Source organism: Sus scrofa, chromosome 6 (assembly GCF_054392235.1).
Source record: "Sus scrofa isolate SSC_HxYL_T2T_F1_AM1 chromosome 6, Sscrofa_HxYL_maternal_Yorkshire_Landrace_v2.0, whole genome shotgun sequence".
In the NCBI taxonomy this organism is placed as follows: Eukaryota; Metazoa; Chordata; class Mammalia; order Artiodactyla; family Suidae; genus Sus; species Sus scrofa.
The window spans coordinates 48,140,393-48,161,737 of NC_139388.1; the positions used below are offsets into that span (position 1 = coordinate 48,140,393).

Below are 21,345 nucleotides of genomic sequence, written 5' to 3' on the forward strand. Positions count from 1 at the left end.
GTGGGTTAAGGATCTGGCATTGCCTTGAGCTGTGGTGTAGGTCACAGTTATGGCTCAGATCCCTCAGAGCTATGGCTGTGGTGTATACTGGCAGCTACAGCTTCGATTGGACTCCTAGCCTGGGAATTTCCATGTGCTTTGGATGTGGCCTTAAAAAGACTAAATTAAATAAAATTAAATTTTTAAAAAATTATTTATTTATTTTCTACTTTTTGTCGCCACATCTATGGCATATGGAAGTTCCTGGGCTAGGGGTTGGATCACAGTTACACACAGTTAAGCCTAGGCCACAGCTTACAGCAATGCTGCATCTTTAACCTACTGAGCAAGACCAGGGATCAAACCCACATGCTCACGGACACTATATTGTGTCCCTAACCTGCTGAGCCATGATGGGAACTTCACAGAAATGTGGGGTGTTTTTGTTGTTGTTGTTTTTTGTTTGTTTGTTTGTTTTTTGTTTTTGCTTTTTAGGGCCACACCCACAGCATATGGCGGAGGTTCCCAGGCTAGGGGTCCAATCAGAGCTACAGCTGCTGGCCTACGCCACAGCCACAGCAGCACAGGATCTGAGCTGCATCTGCAACCTACACCACAGCTCATGGCAACACCAGATCCTTAACCCGCTGAGTGAGGCCAGGGATCGAACCCGCAACCTCGTGGTTCCTAGTCAGATGCGTTTCTGCTGCGCCACAACGGGAACTCCAAGAAAATGTTTTTAAAAATGGGCAGTGCTGTTTTACTTGTGAGGAAACAAGGTGCAGAGAAATTGCACAAATCTCGTAAATAGAGCCGGGGGTTGTTCCCAGATCTGAGTATAGATCTATACTGGGAACTGTTCTACATATTGCCTTTAGAAACAGGTAGAGGGAGTTCCCGTCGTGGCTCAGTGGAAACGAATCCAATTAGTATCCATGAGGATGCGAGTTTGATTCCTGGCCTCATTCAGTGGGTTAAGGATCCAGCATTGCCGTGAGCTGTGGTGTAGGCCGGCAGCTATAGCTCTGATTCTGCCCTTAGCCTGGGAACCCCCATTTGCCATGGGTGTGGCCCTAAAAAGCAAAAAAAAAAAAAAAACAAAAACAAAAACAAAAAAACAGGTAGAAAAAGATGTTGATAAACATGTTACAACTTCTTTGTCTTTGAACTCTGAATGGATCACATGCGGGTGACTTCCATGAGTGACTCTTTTCGTCCCTCACAGGTAGATGAGAGTTTATAACTTGAGTTAAATAGAATGGTATTTATTTTATAGGGGAACCGATGGAAGCTGAAGCCAGAGCCAGAGCATCTAATGAAGATGGTGACATTAAACGTATTTCCACTAAGGAATGGGCTAAATCAACTGGATATGATCCAGTTAAACTTTTTACCAAGGTTAGATTTACTTTCTTTATAATTGTGGTTAGATACTTTGTTACTCGGTTTTAAAGTAGTACATGGTTGAATCACACTTATTTTATGTCTTATGTGTCTTAGTAAATAAATTCACTGATGGAGTTGGGATAAACAGATTTTTAAATGGTAGCATCATTACGAATCAGTATAGAATCTTTGCAGAAGGTAAAATATAGAAGCTCAATTATATACTCCTGGTTGTCTATCTTTCCCTCACTTTCAACAGTTCCTGTTGCTTCTTATCTTACATCCCTTCCCTGCTCACATCTTGTGTTGACAGTTTGATTGACATGTTCTCAATTGCTCTTGAATTCCTAAGCCTCTGTTCTTGGCTGGATCCCTCTTCATTTTGTGTATTATTTGCTTATATATTTGTTTTTTGTCCATGCCCATCGTGTGCAAACATTCCCGGGCTGGGGATTGAACCCAGGCCACAGGGGTAACCCATGTCATAGCAGTGGCAATGCCGCGTCCTTAATTGCTAGGCTGCCAGGGAACTCTTTATTTGCTCAATATTTTTAGAGAAGTATATTATAAGATTAATTACATCTACCTAATTACAGCTCAGCTAGTTCTTCAGGTCTGTATTTTAGAAGTCTTTTTTTTTTCTGCTTTTGTTCCTTACAAGTTTATCATAATAGGTACTTGAAGCTTTCTCAACTCAGCTTTTATTTTTAAATTAAAGTATAGATGATTTAAAATCTAATCATCTTAAATTGCCTGATATACTCTTGCCACCCTCACTTAGCAGATGGTTTTAAAGATGTATTAACGGTTTGAAGCCAGTAAATGTAATTGACCTGTTCAGAGGATGTCCCCCTTCATTACAAACTCTTTTTCTTCTGTGTGAGTAAAGACTAACACTTCCACCTGCTGTTTTTCCTTCTTGTAGCTTTTTCTTCAAATAGTATTTTCACTCTGCCTTACGTCTGCTTTCTGACATGCATAGGTCTGGTTGTCCTAAGCAAACGGCCTGTTGCTTCCTCCAGCTTCTGTTTCATCTTTCCTCGGTGGCAACAGATGTCACAGATTGACTTTCTTAAACCTACTACATTTATTTCTTCATGACAGCCTTTTCCTTGGAAAGTGTTTTTTGTTTTGATCATACTTAAAATGCCATTAACTCCGATATGGATGTTAATATTTTCTAAAGCAGTGTAATGTATCTGTTTCCATTCCAGTCTGAACAACAGTTGAATCCCAGCATAATCTGAAGTATATCTCCAGTCTGTTGTTAAGCATCTGCTATGTGACAGACACCACATTAATTACAGAAGATTTGGTGATGAAAGAGGCAGAAAATAGGGTCCCAGCTCTTGTAGGGAACTCAGTAGTCTAGAGAGGAAGTCAAACATTGAACAAGGAATTTCAAGTTCAGGATGTTACGACATTAAGTTCTGATGCTTTAGAACCCTCTAACAATAAGTAGATGGTCCCATTTATTGTTATTATTATTTTTTTTTTGGTTTTATTTTTTGTCTTTTTGCCATTTCTTGGGCCGCTCCCGCGGCATATGGAGGTTCCCAGGCTAAGGGTCGAATTGGAGCTGTAGCCGCTGGCTTACACCAGAGCCACAGCAACGCGGGATCCAAGCCATGTCTGGGACCCACAGCACAGCTCACGGCAACGCCAGATCCTTAATCCACTGAGGGAGTCCAGGAATCGAACCCGCAACCTCGTGGTTCCTAGTCGGATTCGTTAACCACTGAGCCACGACGGGAACTCCACTCCCATTTTTTATTAAACATTATTATTATTAGACTTGGTATGAGGATTCAGAAGAGGCTGTCCAGAGGAAGTTGACATTTCAACACAAGACATTAAAGAATAAGTGGGGATGACAATGCAGCATAAAAAAGAAAGTGTCAGGTTGAAGAACTGGAATATTGCCATTAAAGGGGAGAGTGGAAAGAGGACTAGAAGGATAAGATGAAGCTTGATTGGAAAGGGCTCTCTAGGTCATGGTAAAGATGTTATACCAAGACAGTGGGAATCCATTAAAGGGTAGTCTATAAGATCACTGTAAGGTATAGAGAGTATGCAGTGCTTGTAGGGCCTGCTTTTCCTCTTGTAACTGATATGGGACCATACCTTCTGGAGTTGCGCAGTGCCAGAGTAATCTAAAGTACAACTCATCTGCATTCCCAGTGGAGTGTGGAGGAAAAGTAGACTCACTCAGTAGGACTATATGTTTTGAGTGAGGAGCCAAGACTAATACTTGGTTTCTTGCTGAGCAGCAGGTGAGCAGAGCCATTCTCAGAGAGAGCAGGGGGGAACAGATGTGGGCATAAAGTTTGGGGAGTAGAGGGAGGTGATAGAATTAATTTTGAGATTCCTCTACGAAATAGTAGATAACAAGTGAATCTATAGGTAAGTAGAATAGTTTAAATTAGAGCTGTGGTTGAGATTCATAGGTTTATAGAAAGAAGAGTATGAAGATGGTTCAGTACATAACTCCGAGGGACTCCTGGTATTTAATCATTGAATAAAGAAGGCCATGGTACTTTGCTGTACAGCAGAAATTGGCACAACATTGTAAATGAATTTAATGAAAAATTTTAAAAATTTTAAAAAAGAAGGCCGTGGAGCTGTTCTTTGGAGAACCATGTTAATTCTCCATCACTTGGCAGGCATTTTAGCCAATGCTGAAGATCCTCTGTAAAATGTCCTTAGCTACATTTGTTATCCAGATTATACAGGACACCTCATTTACTTGCCTGTGTACCCATTTCAGATGTTACCAATTCTCTTCCTATTCCTTAGAAAAAAGTAAGTCATAGTACTCAGAGCTGTATGATTTTTCTCACTAAATAGTATTCTAATTTAGAACTGTGCAGACTATCTTGAGATAGTCTGTAAGTCTGCACATGGTAATGTTTTTACTTTTGAAATAGTTATTTTGTGTGTTTGAGATTATTTAGGAGGGGAGCACATTTCAAAGATGTCACAGATGGTTAAGAAATTGTTTTTTTGAGCACTTTTAAAATGTGTATGCTTGGGAGTTGCCATGTGGCTCAGCAGGTTAAGGATCCAGCAGTGTGACTGTGGCTCAGGTTCCTGCTGTGGCACAAGTTCAGCTCCTGGCCTGGGAACTTCTGCATTCCACAGGCATGGCCAAAAAAAATTTTTGATTTTTTAAAACTAAAATGTGTATGATTTACTGGTATGTACTGGTATGTACCCACAGACTTGGAGACACTGCTCTCTGGTACTTCTAGGCTCAATGATTGTATTCAGTTCTTGTGGAGTTGGTGTGTGTGTTTATTTAGTCCTTTGATGTGACTGTGTATCAGACTGATCTGAGGAGCTTTGCGGTGGCGGTGGGTGGTGGGGGACGACAACTAGGGAGGGGTGACAGGCTTGGCCAGCACAGTTCAGATTTCTCTTACTCTGCTTTCCTCAGCCTCTCTCATTTGAACTGTTTGAAATCTAAGGGTCGTGTGTAAAATTTCCTTTTACACTAAGATTTAAGCTTTTTTGTTGTTTTGTTTTGTTTTTGGCCATACCTGCTGCGTGCAGAAGTTCCTGGGCCAGGGATCAAACCCACACCAGAACCACAGGGATGACAACACCAAATCCTTAACTGCTAGGCCACCAGGGAATCTCTAGTTTAAGCTTTTCACCACACTCCCCTTTAAATCAGATTTTATGGTGTAATGTTTAAAATCAACAGTGAAATTTTGTTTTATCAGCATAGGTATATAAAGTTCATGGAATTTTTTTTTTTTTTTTAAGCTTTTTAAAGATGATATCAGGTATCTGTTGACAATGGACAAACTATGGAGGAAAAGGAAACCTCCGGTTCCTTTGGACTGGGCTGAAGTGCAAAGTCAAGGTAAAGAATATATTTTCATCTTTGGGATACCTAAATTGGAAATTCTCTCACTTAAAGCCTTTTAAATACCCCTGTGGTTTCCTGACAGTGGTAAGAAACTCAGTTCAGAAAAGTATGATGCAGGAAGGTCACTGGAAATCTCATCACCTAGAGAAATAATTACTTTTAACATTGTAGGGAATGTCTTGGTGATAACTCCATGCACGTAGGCAGTGTGTATGCACTTTACGTAGATGGAATCATACTATTTATATTCTCTGACTTGTTCTTTTCAGTCAGTATTATTTAACTAGTCCTTTATCAGGTAATACTTAGTTGTTGTATATTTTCCTTGACATAAAGTACTGAATGTATATGTATCTTTGTAGGATTATATCTTTAAGATATAACCTAGGAACATACTTAGATATATGTAATTTTTTTTAAGGCTGCACCTGTGGCATATGGAGTTTCCCAGGCTAGGGGTCGAATCAGCTGTAGCCGCCAGCCTGCGCCAAGGCCACAGCAACACTGGATCCGAGCCACATCTGTGACGTACACCACAGATCAGGGCAACACGGAATCCTCAACCCACTGAGTGAGGCCAGGAATCAGACCCGTGTCCTTATGGATGTTAGTTGGGTTCATTAACCACTGAGCCACGACGGGAACTCCAGTAATATATTTATAATTTTTAAGTGCAAGTAAAACTGTTGTAATAGTGACTGCTTCCTTACCCTACTCTCTTTTCAATACTTTGTGTGTCGACTTTTTTTGCACAGCAGTGGTCAACATATTGGACCCTAAAAGGTCCCAGGAGACTTAGGATGTCTGTATGAAATGTTTTTTTTTGTTTGTTTCTGTTTTGCTTTTTAGGGCCGGATGTGTGGTGTATGGAGTTCCCAGAATAGAGGTTGAATCAGAGCTGCAGCTGCCAGCGTACGCCACAGCCACAGCAGCAGAGGGTCGGAGCCACATATTTGACCTACACCACAGCTCATGACAACACTGGATTCTTAACCCACTGAGCCAGGCCAGGGATCAAACTTGCATCTTCATGGATACTAGTCAGGTTTGTTGCCGCTGAGCCACAATAGGAATTCCAATATGGAGCAGTTTTCTATAGTAACAGATGCTTTGCGGATCAGTTCAAGTCTTGGTTTAAAAGCTTACACTTACTGAATACTAACTCTCTTCTGGGCATAATGCTTCTTATCTTTTCCATATTATGTATTTATTTTTTTTGGCGGGGAGGGGGGTCTTTTGATTTTCAGGGCCACACCGATGGCAGATGGAGATTCCCAGGCTAGGGGTCTAATTGGAGCTAAAGCTGCCAGCCTGCACCACAGCAACGCGGGAACCACAACCTCATGGTTCCTAGTCAGATTCGTTTCAATTGCACCATATTTTTGAATCCTTTAGTAAATCCTTTAGTAAACTATGAGGTTCTGAGATGGTCTCACACCTTCCCCATGTCAATTTTGGTGATTTTCTTGTGCACATGATTATCTTTGTGATAATTAATGGAATTTGTTTCAGGTTATTTGATTTTCTTTCTTTTTTTTTTTTTTTTTTCTTTTTCTTTTTTTGCCATAGCAGTGATCTGAGTCACTGCAGAGATAATGCTGGATCGTTAACCTGCTGTGACAAGAGAACTCCTGTTTCATTTTCTTATTGTCATTAAATAGAGTAGAGGAATGATGTTAATGGTGAAATTTCTAATATTTTTTTCTTTAGGAGAAGAAACCAATGCATCAGATCAACAAAACGAACCCCAGTTAGGTCTGAAAGACCAGCAGGTTCTAGATGTAAAGAGCTATGCACGTCTTTTTTCAAAGAGCATTGAGACTTTGAGAGTTCATTTAGCAGAAAAGGGGGATGGAGCTGAGCTCATATGGGACAAGGTTTGTTTTGAAAATGTGTAGCAGTTACTTATATATCAACTGTATATTATTCTACCAGATTTTTTTTGTTTTCGTTTTCTTTGATTTTAGAGCCACACCCGAGGCATATGGAAGTTTCCAGGCTGGAGGTACAATCGAGGCTGCAGCTGCTAGCCTACACCACAGCCACAGCAATACTAAATCCTTAACCCATTGAGTGAGGCCAGGGATCGAACCTGCATCCTCATGGACACTTTGTCAGGTTTTTAACCTCCTGAGTCACAACAGGAACTCTGAGGATGTGTTGATTTTGTTTGGATATTTGTATCTCTAATTAGTACATTGAACTATGAATTTTGTATGTGTGAATTCAGGCAGTATCATAAGACATTTTATTTAATTACTTTTTTTTTTTATGGCCACACCTGAGGCACACCTGTGACCTGTGCTGGCAACAAAGGACCCTTTAACCCATTACACCACAGCGGGAACTCCATAAAACCTCATTTTAAATTCTAGTAATGTGTTCATCGTTTATAACTTGATAAGAGAAATAACGTGACTTTTTTTAATAATGTGATTTTATTGGAGTAAAATATTTCTCTGACTAAAGTAAAGTCTTAAGAAAACTTCTTATGTAATAGAAATTTGTTACCAGAAGTCAAAATATCCTTTTGGAGCCAACAGCTCATTGGCCTACTTTGGCCTTGAAAGTAATAATAATTTGGCCTTTCTAATGAAATATAACTCTTAGAAGTCTGAGAGACCTCTCAATACAAAAATGGGATGTAATTATTCTTATAAGTTAAAACAGTATTTAGTAGTATTTTGTAGTTTATAAAATATATTTTGAGGTTCGTTGACTTAATTTTACTTATTTTACTTGTAGTCAGTATTTTCTATGGCTGTAAGTGATTTATCTGATAAAGCTTGTTCACGTGCTTGTAAAGATTTGCCATACGTCTTAAAGTAAGGTGGAAAGTTTGAGTTTTAGAAAACTAAGATTTATGTGTGCAAATTTTGGAACTGGGGTTAAATCAGACATCTACAATGAAGCTGGTAAATTTTGATTTTTGAGGGGTCTTGTAAACAGTCTTTAGAGTTTGTGTGCTGTAACTTAAACATTTTCTTTTTCATTTTTATTGTCATAATAGTGGTTTGGGAGGCTTTCATCTGTATACAGGGTCTAAATAACAAAACCTGGAACTGGGAATCATTATCCCCTGTGGGTAAAATTTATACCTAATGAGTGTGATGAGCCAGTTTGCCTGGGAGAAGTACCCCGTGGACACTGTTGGATACCTCTCAGTAGTCTTACTTAATCCCCACCACCACCTTACCTGTTTAACAGATTAAGGAATTTGGGGTCCGGGAAGTTGATTTGCCTCTGGTTACACAGTCAGCCAAATAATTATGTAAAGAACTCACATGCTGTCAGTGCTTTTTCTTTAATTTTTTTATCTTTTTATTTTTTTGTCTTTTGTCTTTTTAGAGCCACACCCTTGGCACATGGAGGTTCCCAGGCTAGGGGTCCAACCCCAGCTGCAGCTGCCAGCCTACGCCACAGCACAGCAACACAGGATCTGAGCCACATCTGCGACCTATACCACAGCGCACAGCAACGCTGGATCCTTAACCCGCTGAGTGAGGCCAGGGGTCAAACCCGCGTCCTCATAGAGCCACAACAGGAACTCCTGCTTTTTCTTTTAAACTTTGGTGTTTCTGATTTATGGGCTTAGGGTAATTTCTTCTCAGTTCAGAGCTGGAAACCTTGCTGAAATTTGATTAGAAAGTCTAGGGTATAGGCTCAGGAAGAATGTGAATGGTAAAGGGAAAGCTTACTGTCCTGCCACATTTGAGGGAAAAAAAAAAAAAAAAACCAGCAAATATAGGAGTGTAGGTGTGTGAAGGGAATTTGGAGAAGGAAAGCCAAAAGGAATCAACCAAGTGTTTCTGAGCCTTTAATGATTGATACATTTCTCAAAACAGCCTTAGTTTCCTTCCCTGGGTTCTTTGCTTGTCAACCAGCCTTCTGATTGTTGACTGGCGGGGCCCAGGGAAGGATTGCCATCATCAATGAATGAAACTGGTGGTATAGTTTGTACTCAGTTTCCAGTGCATTCATTCGGGCAGAAGTGAATTCCTGGTGACTCTTGGTCAGAGCACATACCGGGATCCCAAGAGCTGTTGATGAGCCCCTGCCTGCTTCTCATCCAGACTGGCCTGTCCCTCAAGGCCATCTCTTGTTCTGGTTGACTTGTTATAAACGTGAGAAAGTGCTATTCTGAAAGCAGTACTAGCCAAATTAGAAAATTTGTGAGAAGACTTGTTAAATTGTTTAAATTATTGGCAGGATGATCCTTCTGCAATGGATTTTGTCACCTCTGCTGCAAATCTCAGGATGCATATTTTCAGTATGAATATGAAGAGCAGATTTGATATCAAATGTAAGTTGTTTTGTACTATAATTGTATCATCTAAAATTCTAAGGTTTTTTTTTTTTTAACAGCTAAACTTTTTTCTTTTTTTTTTTTTCCAGCAATGGCAGGGAACATTATTCCTGCTATCGCTACTACTAATGCAGTGATTGCTGGGTTGATAGTATTGGAAGGATTGAAGATTTTATCAGGAAAAATAGACCAGTGTAGAACAGTGAGTGTTTCTATTTGTAATTTTATAATTAAAACAAAATTGGTTTAAAGCAGTGGAAAAGTAATTGTTCATGTTACCTTGTGACTTACATGTTTAAATAAGCTTCCTGGGAATGACAATAGACAAGAAAACATAATTTGCTTCTCTTATTTTTGTCTAAGGTGGAAGCTAGCTAGCTTCTAACATTTCTAGTTTTACTGAATTCTTGGAAGAACTTATTGTGTGAGTCTTTATATTAACTTTTTGCAATTGTTTTTCACTTTTTTTTTTTTTTTTTTTTTTGTCTTTTTGCTATTTCTTGGGCCGCTCCCGCGGCATGTGGAGATTCCCAGGCTAGGGGTCCAATCAGAGCTGTAGCTGCCAGCCTACGCCAGAGCCACAGCAACGCTGGAACCGAACTGTGTCTGCAACCTACACCACAGCTCACGGCAACGCCAGATCGTCAACCCACTGAGCGAGGGCAGGGACTGAACCCGCAACCTCATGGTTCCTAGTCAGATTCGTTAACCACTGTGCCACGACGGGAACTCCTAGAGGATGAGAATTTTTGTATCGGCTTCCAGTGTTCTCCTGACATTTGTAACCTCAGTGCCATTTTTTTTTTTATTTGCCTTTGTTTGTATAGTGCCAGACATACATTATTTTTTTCCTTTAGTACATAAACGTTAATGTCATAATCATGGAAAACTTGAAAAGAAAGGCAGCTCATTTGTTCCATACATCTGTGAAAACATTGTCATTAATTAGAAAAATTAGTGTATCGGTCTTGTTAGAAGTTGGCTTAAAATTAATAACTGCTGGGAAAGCACTCAAACACTGATTTAATGAGGAGACCAGAGATGAGTATGGTTAGGCCCTTATTCATGCTGAGTTAGTTTGTAGAATTGTCTAGAGTCTTCAGTATAAGGAGATTCCTTTTCAGTAAGCTCGGTCTTATTTACATGGTACCTCATTTGAGAAGAGGGTTGGCAAATCAGTCTCTCAAGAAGGTCATGACTACCCTTACCTGATTCTGCCGCCTGGAAGGCCTTTTTTTTTTTTTTTTTTTTTTTTTTTTTGGCTTTTTTTGCTATTTCTTGGGCCGCTCCCGCGGCATATGGAGGTTCCCAGGCTAGGGGTTGAATCGGAGCTGCAACCACAGCCTATGCCAGAGCCACAGCAACACAGGATCTGAACCGCGTCTGTGACCTACACCACAGCTCACGGCAACGCCGGATCGTTAACCCACTGAGCAAGGGCAGGGACCGAACCCGCAGCCTCATGGTTCCTAGTCGGATTCCTTAACCACTGTGCCACGACGGGAACTCCGGAAGGCCATATTTAAGTGCATGCCATGTGGTGTATAAAATCCTAACTTGAGTTTTTAATTTCTGCATGTTTTTTTTTTTTTTCTCAAAGATTTTTTTGAATAAACAACCAAACCCAAAAAAGAAGCTCCTTGTGCCTTGTGCACTGGATCCTCCCAATCCCAACTGTTACGTATGTGCCAGCAAGCCAGAGGTGACCGTGCGGCTGAACGTCCACAAAGTGACCGTTCTCACGTTGCAGGATAAGGTAAGTGCAGGCCTGGTTCCCTCCCACAGGCTGCTCATTTTCCTTTTTATAGGAAAAAAACAAGTTCCCATTTGCCTTTTACGGTGTTACTATGGTAACAAACTATAAGCAGTTAATTACTCTGATTACTGAGGTGTGTTGCTCTGATATCCTGGGTTGCTCCACTTTCTGGGTCCTGCTGGCTTTTTTCTCTGGTTCCAGAATAAGTGTTTCATATCCCAAAAAGGAATAGGTGTATCTAGTTAGAATATGGACTACAGGTGGTTCGTAAGTGGCATAGTATCTTAGCAAGCAAATTCTTCTTTCTCAGATAGTATATAAATTCTGTATTTTTGTCCAATAAGAGGTATCCTTAAATGGTCAAGTGATGGTTCTGATTCTGGTGTGTTAAGTTAGTTCCTGAGGATGTGTGTCATTTGCACACCTGGATTCACTTTAGAGCTCTGGAGTGAGGGAGGTAGAGGGTTAGGATATGGTCTGATCCTATAGCCTGGTCCTTCAGTTCCTCCTAGCTGTTTAAATTAGGGCACATTTTAAAAATGGCCCATATGGGTGCCACTCCCCACCTTGGGTATCACTTCACTTAGTTCTTCTGACTATGTCTGTCTTTTTTTGTTTTGCTTGTTTTGCTGAACCCGAGGCATATGGAGGTTCCTAGGCCAGGGGTTCCAGTCGGAGCTACAGCTGCCAGTCTACACCACAGCCACAGCCACATGCACTTGGGATCCAAGCCGCTTCTGTGACCTACACCATGGCTCACGGCAATGTCGGATCCTTAACCCACTGAGCCAGGCCAGGGATTGAACCCACAACCTCATGGTTCCTAGTCAGATTCATTTCAGCTGCGCCATGAGGAGAACTCCCTGATTATGTTGGTCTTGATGTTACATATTCACATACCTCCTGGTGTGGGGGTGTAGACCTTTGTGGCTCTAAAGGCCACTTAGGAATGAATGGCTTTTCTCCTAGGACTGGTTACACAGGGCGAGTTTACTGGAGCTTATGTTTAGATGGAGAAGCAGCAAGACTTGATATATTGGCCATCAAAGGGTAGTTGCCCCATCTTCTTTCTTAGGAAAGAAATGATTATAGTTGGTATCTACTCATTCTTGAGCTAAAGGTAGGGTAATTGGACTGTCATAGGATAATTGAACCTTTAGAGAGTTTCTCCAGTGTGTGTGTTTAAGACCAGGTAGGATTTAACAGTATCATCATTCCTGATCTGTCTTGGAATTTAAAGATGGAACTTGGGGAGTTCCTGTGGTGGCGCAGTGGTTAACGAATCTGACTAGGAGCCGTGAGGTTGCGGATTCGATCCCTGGCCTTGCTCAGTGGGTTAAGGATCCGGCGTTGCCGTGAGCTGTAGTGTAGGTTGCAGATGCAGCTTGGATCCCACGTTGCTGTGGCTCTGGTGTGGCCAGCAGCTGCAGCTCTGATTCGACCCCTAGCTTGGGAACCTCCATATGTCGTGGGAGTGGCCCAAGAAAAGGCAAAAAGACAAAATAAAAAATACAAAAATAAAGACGGAACTTCGGAGTTGAAAGACTATGTAACATAGGATCAGATTGATGAGAATTCCATCTGTAAAACATCTGCCAGTGCGGGGTTGGTATAGACACTGAGATAAAATCTGTCAGATGTCTAGCTCAGAGTCTAATCTGCTGGGAAAGACAAAATACCAAGAGCCTTTCAAGCCTTTCAGTCCCCTTTTGAAGGAAGTTTTACCTGATCTTTATCATTGGTCAAACATGGGGATGGAATGTGAGCGTGAGATAATTGGGTGAATTCCTTCTGCTTTCCTGCTTGCCCTTAGGTACCTTAAAGAACAACGTGGTCCCTTTCCGGTGGAAAGGGAAAGTAAAGATCCTTTATGAAAAATAGTCTAGGTTTTTTTATGATCTTTAATTCCATATGTTAATGTTTTGAAACTTTTTTTCTTGTAGATAGTGAAGGAAAAGTTTGCTATGGTAGCACCAGATGTCCAAATTGAAGATGGAAAAGGAACAATCCTTATATCTTCAGAAGAGGGAGAGACAGAAGGTATTATACGTTGCCTTTGTTCACTCCTTTCCTTTGGGCGGAGACCACTAGGTTGAGGAAGTGCATGTTAGTTTATCCATTCATTGTATACGTTTCTTAGTATCTCACTGAGACAAGTGATACTGGTCGTGGAGGTGCTGTCCCAAGGTGGCATTGCCTTGATGGGGTCACCACAGTTGCAGATTTGGGAACTTGATATTGTCAGAGTATCTTGGGACTATTTCTCCATAACCCAGTGCATAGTTGCTATCTACAGCAACCACAGTGCTCTTGTGCCTTTCCAAGGAACTGCCTTACCTGTATCAAGGATCCTGGGAGCTAAATTAGTAACAGGAGGATGGCTCTGAGTCATAGATCAGAGTGGAGAGGGTGATCTAAGGCTATTAGGTGTTTTGACCAAGTGGGGAAGCCTTGACATCTGCTCTAGTGATAGAGCAGAAAGTATTGCTGAAAATCTGGGGCCGGTTTTGGCTTTCTTGGCTTTCCTGGCTTTCCTTTTCAGAAGCTCAAGAGGTCATCCCCCCGCCCACACACACCCTTTTTTTTTTTTTTTTTTTTTTTTCTTTTTTTTCTTTTTGGGCCACACCCATGGCATATGGAAGTTCCCAGGCTAGGGATCAAATTGGAGCTGCAGCTGCTGGCCTAGGCCACAGCCACAGCCATGTCTGTGACCTAAATAACAGCTCACAGCAACCCTGGATCCTTAACCCACTGAGCAAGGCCAGGGATTGAACCTGTGTCCTCATGGATACTAGTCAGGTTTGTTTACAGCTGAGCCACAACGGGAACTCCACTTCTGTTAATGCATTTGTTATTAAGGTACAAAATGCATTAGATTCTATTAAAGCTTTCTAAGTGAGAACTGTGTTTTGGTTATGCCTCTGTCAGACCACAGTGGTCATGAGGAAGAGTAGCATTTTTAGCCTTGGGCGGGATTGTTGCTAAGATTCTAGCTTCAGAAATGATGCTAATTTATCAGGATAGAATGCTCAGTAACTGATTCTCTTTAAACATGTTGGGTTTGAGAAGTTTTAGTGAGTGTAAAAGGGCTTGGGGATGTAAGTCTGGAGAGGAACTATTGTTCTCCAGAGACAGTCCGGGTAGATTAAGAAGGTAAAATAAGAAATAACTAAAAGAAAATGAGGAGTTCCCTCTGTGGTGCAGCAGGTTAAGGTCTGGCGTTGTCTCTGTGGCAGCCTGGGTTCTATCCTTGGCCTGGTGCAGTGAGTTAAGGATCTGCCATTGATGGCATAGGTCACCGCTGCAGCTTGGATTCAGCTCCTGGTCCAGCAACTTATATATGCTCTGGGTATGGCCAAGAAAAAAAAAAAAAAAGATTGTTAGAATATGTAGAAAATCACTTAAATTTAAGCATGATATGAGTTCCCTGGTAGTCCAGCAGTTAAGGATCTCGCATTGTCACTACTGTGGTATGGGTGTGGCTGAGAAAAAAAACAAAACAAGAAAAACCATAAAAACCATACTAAGTAGAACTTAAAATATAATCCACCTGCTGTACGCCAGACTCTGTGGGTATAGGTCAACAGGTTCTAAACAGTCTATAGACACAGAGCAGATACTCAGTAAATCGGACTGAGTGTTGTGGAGCTCACGAAGAAACAGTTTTTTAAGTAGAACTTGAGTGCTTTTACAGGTCAGGAGAGGGGAGCATTTGAATGTGCAGGAGAGAAAGGATAGGTAAGGCAGGAAGGCCCTAGAGTAGGTAGGAGGAGGTGATGACACCACGTTTGGTTGGAGGGATTGTTCTTTATAATCCACGTAGCAAAGTGCTAGTAGATACCAGGCATGGTACACGACATACTGGGGACATTCAGACGAAGCAGAACTGGGTGGGAGTGATTAGTTTTTAGAGATCCCACTAAGCTCTTCATTGAGAAATAATGGAAATTTATGTTGAAAATTTTATTGAAATAAACGATTTGCTCATATTTCTGACTTGTGAAGTTTGATGAAAGCAGGTTTTTTGGTTTTTTTTTTTTCTCTTTTTAGGGCTGCATCTACAGCATGTGGAAGTTCCCAGGCTAGCTGTTGAATCTAAGCTGCAGCTGCGGCCTGCACCACAGCCACATCAATACCAAGTCCTTAACCCACTGAATGAGGCCAGGGATTGAACCTGCACCCTCATGGATACTAGTTAGGTTCTTAACCTACTGAGCCACAACTGGAACTCCCTGAAAGTAGTTCGTTGACATTGTTTTGGATAATCTCTTTGCACATAGAATATATTTTGAACAATTCTAAAAGTTGTCATTGACTCCTCTGAGATTCCAGATTAATTTGGTTTGAAGGAGAGAAGGTTTTCAAAACTTTGTAATTTGGTTGTCTTGATGTAGTTTTGGTAGTTGAGTTTTCAGGGCCAAGTTCCTAAGTGCCCAAGTTGGTGCCATACTTGAATACACAGAAAAAGTGATTACACATTTATTTTCTCCTAGTCCTGGAGGCTAGAAATCTTAAGATCAAAGTGGGGGGGGGGGATTGTTGACAGGTTTGGTTTCTCCTGAGGCCTCTCCCCTGGCTTCTTCTGAGGATACCAGTTAGATGGGCTTAGAGTCCAACCCAGCAGCCTCATTTGAACATAATCACCTCTTTTAAAAGTACTGTCTTAAAGTCCAGTCATGTTCTGAGGCACTGATGTTATGACTTCAACTTAAGAATTTTGGGGAGTTGTAATTCCGCTTATAGCAGGGGTTTTACCTTTTCAAAACTAAGGTGACTGCTCCATGGAGGTAAAACTAAGTAAAGCATCTAAATTTCTTTCAAATTTCCTAGCTAATAATCACAAGAAGTTAGCAGAATTTGGAATTAGAAATGGGAGCCGACTTCAAGCAGATGACTTCCTTCAGGACTACACTTTATTGATCAACATCCTTCATAGGTAGGCACTATTAATATTTTAAGTGTAAGAAATAATTTAATTATACACACTTAAAGTGGAGAGAAAACATTTTCTTGCCCTTAATGCCTACTCTTCATTTGAAGTTGCACAGTATGTATACTCACGTTGGCCACTAAATTCCCTGAGGTCTGACCTACAAAAAAATTGGAGAATCTAGAAATAAAAGAAGCAAGAAATGTTTGGAGTTTCCTCATGGCTCAGTGGGTTAAAGATCTGGCGTCGTCACTGCTGTGACGCAAGTTCTGTCCCTGGCCTGGGAACTTCTGCATGCCAATGGTGTGGCCAAAAAAGGGGTGGGGGGGTGTTTGTTTAATTTTTTTATTATAGTTGATTTACATTGTTCTGTCAATTTCTGCTGTACTGTAAAGTGACCCAGTCATACATATATATATATATATACATTTTTTTCCACATATTATTTTCTGTCATGTTATATCACAAGTGATTGGATAGAGTTCCCTGGGCCATAGAGTGGGACCTCATTGCTTATCCTTTCAGAATTTAATGGTTTGCATCTCTTAACCCCAAGAAAAGTAACTCGTCAGTGGTGGCTCATCAGAAAGACAGGATAGAAATCCAGATGTTTGAAAAGTTATAGTCAGGAATGTGTTCATTTTGATAAAAATATTTCTCTCATAAAAGATACTTCATTGTGATCTGTAACAATAACAATAACAGAATTAAAAATTATCCTGGAGTTCCCGTCGTGGCGCAGTGGTTAAGGAATCCGATTAGGAACCGTGAGGTTGCGGGTTTGGTCCCTGCCCTTGCTCAGTGGGTTGACGATCCGGCGTTGCCGTGAGCTGTGGTGTAGGTTGCAGACGAGGCTTGGATCCCGTGTTGCTGTGGCTCTGGTGAAGGCCGGTGGCTACAGCTCCCATTCGACCCCTTGCCTGGGAAACTCCGTATGTCACAGGAGCGGCCCAAGAAATGGCAAAAAAGACAAAAAAAAAAAAAAAAAAAAAATTATCCTATATAGATTCCTGAATCATGTATTTTTTTCTTTTTATTTGATTTTACATCCTGCCCACTTTACAAAAAGCATCCAAAGTGCCTATGATACAAGATATTTGCGTAACAATTAAAGTACGGGTGGTCCTCCACTTCGGTGTGTTTATCTGTTGAACAAGGCGCATCTTGGTACTCGCTCATTGATACCCCTAAACTGTGCCCTGACTCATGACTCATGATTTTAGTTGTTTGGAGAATTATTATGTTGTATATACTCATGATCTGAGTAGAGGGTATAGAATCATCTCATATAGTAGCTGAAGAAATAATGCCTAAAGGTTACATTGGGCCTCACTGTTTTGGACTCAAGTTTTCTGCTTTAGCAATTAAAGTTATTTAACATTTTTAAAAAAACCCTCTCCCTGGAGTTCCTGTCATAGCTCAGCAGAAACGAATCCGACTAGCATCCATGAGGATGTGGGTTCAATCCCTGGCCTCGCAGAGGGTTAAGGATCCGGCATTGCTGTGAGCTGTGGTGTAGGTTGTGGACTCAGCTCGGATCTGGTGTGGCTGTGGCTGTGGTGTAGGCCAGCAGCTATAGCTCTGATTGGACCCTAGCCTGGGAACTGCCATGGGTAACGCCCTAAAAAGACAAAACCAAACCCTCTCCCTGAATTGAATTTGCAGTGGTATTGACCATTTGAATTAGTTTTGAATTACCATAAAAAATCCGTTATGTACAGTTTCTTTAACTCTTTGAAAATCAGAATCCAAATATTTGGTGTGTGCGCAGTATACTTTTCTTGAGCTTTGAGGACAGTTTCTCTCCGGTACACCTTTGCTTTTTTGTGAGTAGTTTATAGGTAGTCGTAGGTGTGGTCCAGTTTTATAGTGCATTCTTCTCTTACAGCGAAGACCTAGGAAAGGATGTTGAATTTGAAGTTGTTGGTGATGCCCCAGAAAAAGTGGGGCCCAAACAAACTGAAGATGCTGCCAAAAGCATAACCAATGGCAGTGATGACGGAGCTCAGCCTTCCACATCCACAGGTGAGTCACAGCCCCAGCCAGCAGGTTGTTAATTACCCACCAAGCCGGACTGTTTAGAAACAAGCTGATCATTTTATCAACATTAACCATAAAATAGAAATCCACAGGACTACTAAAAGGGTGTGTTGATTAGGCATTATTGTTTTAATGGAACTTTGAATGTATAAACCATGGAGACTTAAGACTGGGTAAAATTTTTATGGAAAATAGACAGGTTTTTGTTGTTGTTGTTCATTTTTACAGCTAGAAATGTCAGCTTCCCTAGTATGTAAAGATAGTTCATTCTTAGTAGTAGTAGTAGCTTTGGATTTTATATGCCTGCTTATAAAGGGGCAGTGAATCAATGCATCTGTTTGGAGTGAGCAGATTCTTGGTAGGTAAGTATAGCCTTTTAGCATTTCACAGTTTTCTCAGAACTAATATGACTTTGCTGAGGTGCATCAGAAGCCCTGGGTTTTCAGTGTTGGTGCTCTATCATGCTCTCATGTGAATGTGTACTACCAGCCACCCTCACCCCAAACCCAAACACACGCATACCTCTACATTGTTTAATATCCAGAAACTAAAAGCAGTTTTTTACTTCTCTGTTTTTATTTTTTGACCCTGTGTTTGGTGTTCTTTGGAATGTGGTGTTTCTTTGGTTCAGATTTTCTCTGAGTTTTAAAGATAGACTTTGAGACTAGAGTGTGTGGGCCATGGGTTCATGATATTTTCTCCCCTCTGAAAATAGAAAATTTATCATTGTCCTTTGAGGAAAGGACTGGAAGATTTTCAAAAATCATAATTTGAGGAGTTCTGTCATGGCTCAGCAGAAATGAGGACACAGGTTCAATCCTTGGGCTCACTCAGTGGGTTAAGGATCCATTGTTGCCGTGAGCTGTGGTGTAGGTCTCAGACGTGGCACGGATCTGACATTACTGTGGCTGTGGTGTAGGCCAGGGGCTCTAGCTCCGATTCAACCCCTAGCCTGGGAACCTCCGTATGCTGCTGTGCGGCCCTAAAAAGACAAAAAAAAATCGTAATTTGAAATGTGCATTTATCAGGAGTTCCCATGTGGCTCAGTGGGTTAAGGATCTGGTGTTGTCACTGCTATGACTTGGGTCACTACTGTAGCAGGGGTTCGATTCCTGGCCTGGGAATGTCTGCGTGTCGCATGTGCAGCCGAAAACAAAAAATGTGCATTTATTGATCCACTGCTGTGGGTAGGATTGGAGACTATAGCAATGTGGAAGGTAGGTACTCTGCCTCTGATTTAGGGGAGTACGGGGGGGAGACCCAAAATGCAGCTGTAGTTTAATGTTAACAGCCTATACTGTAGAGCCCCACTCTGTGGGTTTGAATCCTGACCTATCTTCTACTGTGTGACCTTGGGCAAGTCTCTGTACCTCAGTTTCCTTTTCTGGAAAATGGATAATAATATTATCTTCTTTATAGGGTGGTTGTGATGATTAAATGAGTTGTTATATGCAAAGTGCTCAGAACAGTTCCTGGCACATTGTAAGTGCTATGTATATGTTGTTGTTATTGTTGTTTTTTATTTTTACTACCACTGCTACAAATATTAGGATACGCACCCACTCCTTTTTTGTTGGAGAAGTAGAAAGGAATTGTAATAATTCCTTTGAGTTACACGATGCTTGTTGCAATTTTTTGTTTTGATTAGAAAAGAAATAGGTGCCTGTTTAATGTAATACATAAAGCAAAGGCTCCCTAAGGGTAGCCATTCTAAAGTTTGATGTATTAGAAGAGTTAGCTTTTCACTTACATAAAAATCTTAGCTGCTGGTAACCTCCATACTTTTAACCATTTTTTTGTCTTTTTTTCTGAAATAAGCACAAGAGCAAGATGATGTGCTCATAGTTGATTCAGATGAAGAAGGTCCCTCAAATAATGCTGACATCAGTGAAGAAGAAAGAAGTCGCAAGAGGAAATTAGAGGAGAAAGAGAACGTCAGTGCAAAAAGGTCACGCATAGAACAGACAGAAGAACTCGACGACGTTATAGCATTAGATTGAACAGAAATGCCTCTGAACAGAACCCTTGTCCGCATTAGGCCTTCTGGGCAGAACCAGGTTCATTGTTATGTCCTTTGTTCCAAAGGGAAAAATTTGACACCAGTGACTTAAAGATGATTCTGCTCCCTTTGAAAGCATTCATTTTGCTAGAACTATTAGAAACATTGCAGTATGCTGTATTGAAAGTAGGAATATAGTTTTAAAACCCTTTGAACAAAGTGTGTGCATAACCAGTCATGAGATGAAACAACACAGTGCATGTTGCCTTTTTAATGTAAATACCTTTAGGTATCATTTAACAGTTTTAAAATATTGTGGTTTAGTAAAGTTGATACCTGGTTATAAATATTATGCCTTTATTTTTGGTTAGAAGAAGAATTATTTTTAGCCTAGATCTAACCATTTTCATACTCTTAACTGACTGAAACAAATTCAAAGAAGTATTAAGTGCTATGCATTGAAACTTGTTTTTAAATGTTAACTTGGCACTATGTATATTAATGTAAAACAATTGTTAATTTACTCAAGTTTTCAGCTTGTACTGCCTGGTATGTCTGTAAGAAGCCAATTTTGTGTATTGTTACAGTTTCAGGTTATTTATATTTGATGTTTTGTAAAACTCAAATACGATTATACTGTACTCCTGGACCAAATAAATGGCATCTGCATACTTGTTATACATGCCTGTACAGTTCGTGTTTCTGTTGCTTTACTAGGTTTGCACATTCTTTATACTGCAGGCATGCTAAATTCTTTCCTTTTAGAAAATTAACTGAGAAATGGATGTGACGGTTGAAAGATCTCCACTGCGGCCTTAGGAAAAAGACCTAAATAAATAAATTAAAATATATAAATTCAGCATGTAATCAAAGCCTTCAACAAATAATGCTGAGCAAGACTCAGCCCTCAGGAGTGTGCTGCTTGATGCCGCCAGGATGAACTGGCTCCCAGCCTTCTGATCCGCGACCACGAGCAAGCTAGATCCCCACACACAGCTTGAAGCCTGTGAGGTTCACTTTGCCTTTAGATTTTTCAGGTTTCATTTTCCTCTAGAAAAAATTTTCAAAATCACAG

At 40.7% G+C, this 21,345-nt stretch overlaps 1 protein-coding gene across 3 annotated transcripts in view; it reads left to right on the forward strand.

Annotated features, from left to right (window-relative positions):
* The window catches only part of UBA2 (ubiquitin like modifier activating enzyme 2), a 37,981-nt gene extending 17,033 nt beyond the window's left edge, over positions 1 to 20,948 (forward strand). For all 3 annotated transcript variants that reach the window (XM_084960427.1, XM_084960426.1, XM_084960428.1), the window contains 10 exons: positions 1,256 to 1,377; positions 5,134 to 5,233; positions 6,950 to 7,116; positions 9,449 to 9,542; positions 9,635 to 9,747; positions 11,146 to 11,301; positions 13,245 to 13,341; positions 16,132 to 16,237; positions 18,120 to 18,256; positions 20,090 to 20,948. In XM_084960427.1, the coding sequence (XP_084816553.1) occupies positions 1,264 to 1,377; positions 5,134 to 5,233; positions 6,950 to 7,116; positions 9,449 to 9,542; positions 9,635 to 9,747; positions 11,146 to 11,301; positions 13,245 to 13,341; positions 16,132 to 16,237; positions 18,120 to 18,256; positions 20,090 to 20,271 (1,266 nt within the window). In that variant the 5' untranslated portion in view covers positions 1,256 to 1,263 and the 3' untranslated portion in view covers positions 20,272 to 20,948. The remainder of the gene's footprint in view (positions 1 to 1,255; positions 1,378 to 5,133; positions 5,234 to 6,949; positions 7,117 to 9,448; positions 9,543 to 9,634; positions 9,748 to 11,145; positions 11,302 to 13,244; positions 13,342 to 16,131; positions 16,238 to 18,119; positions 18,257 to 20,089) is intronic.
* The last annotated feature ends 397 nt before the right edge of the window (positions 20,949 to 21,345 follow it).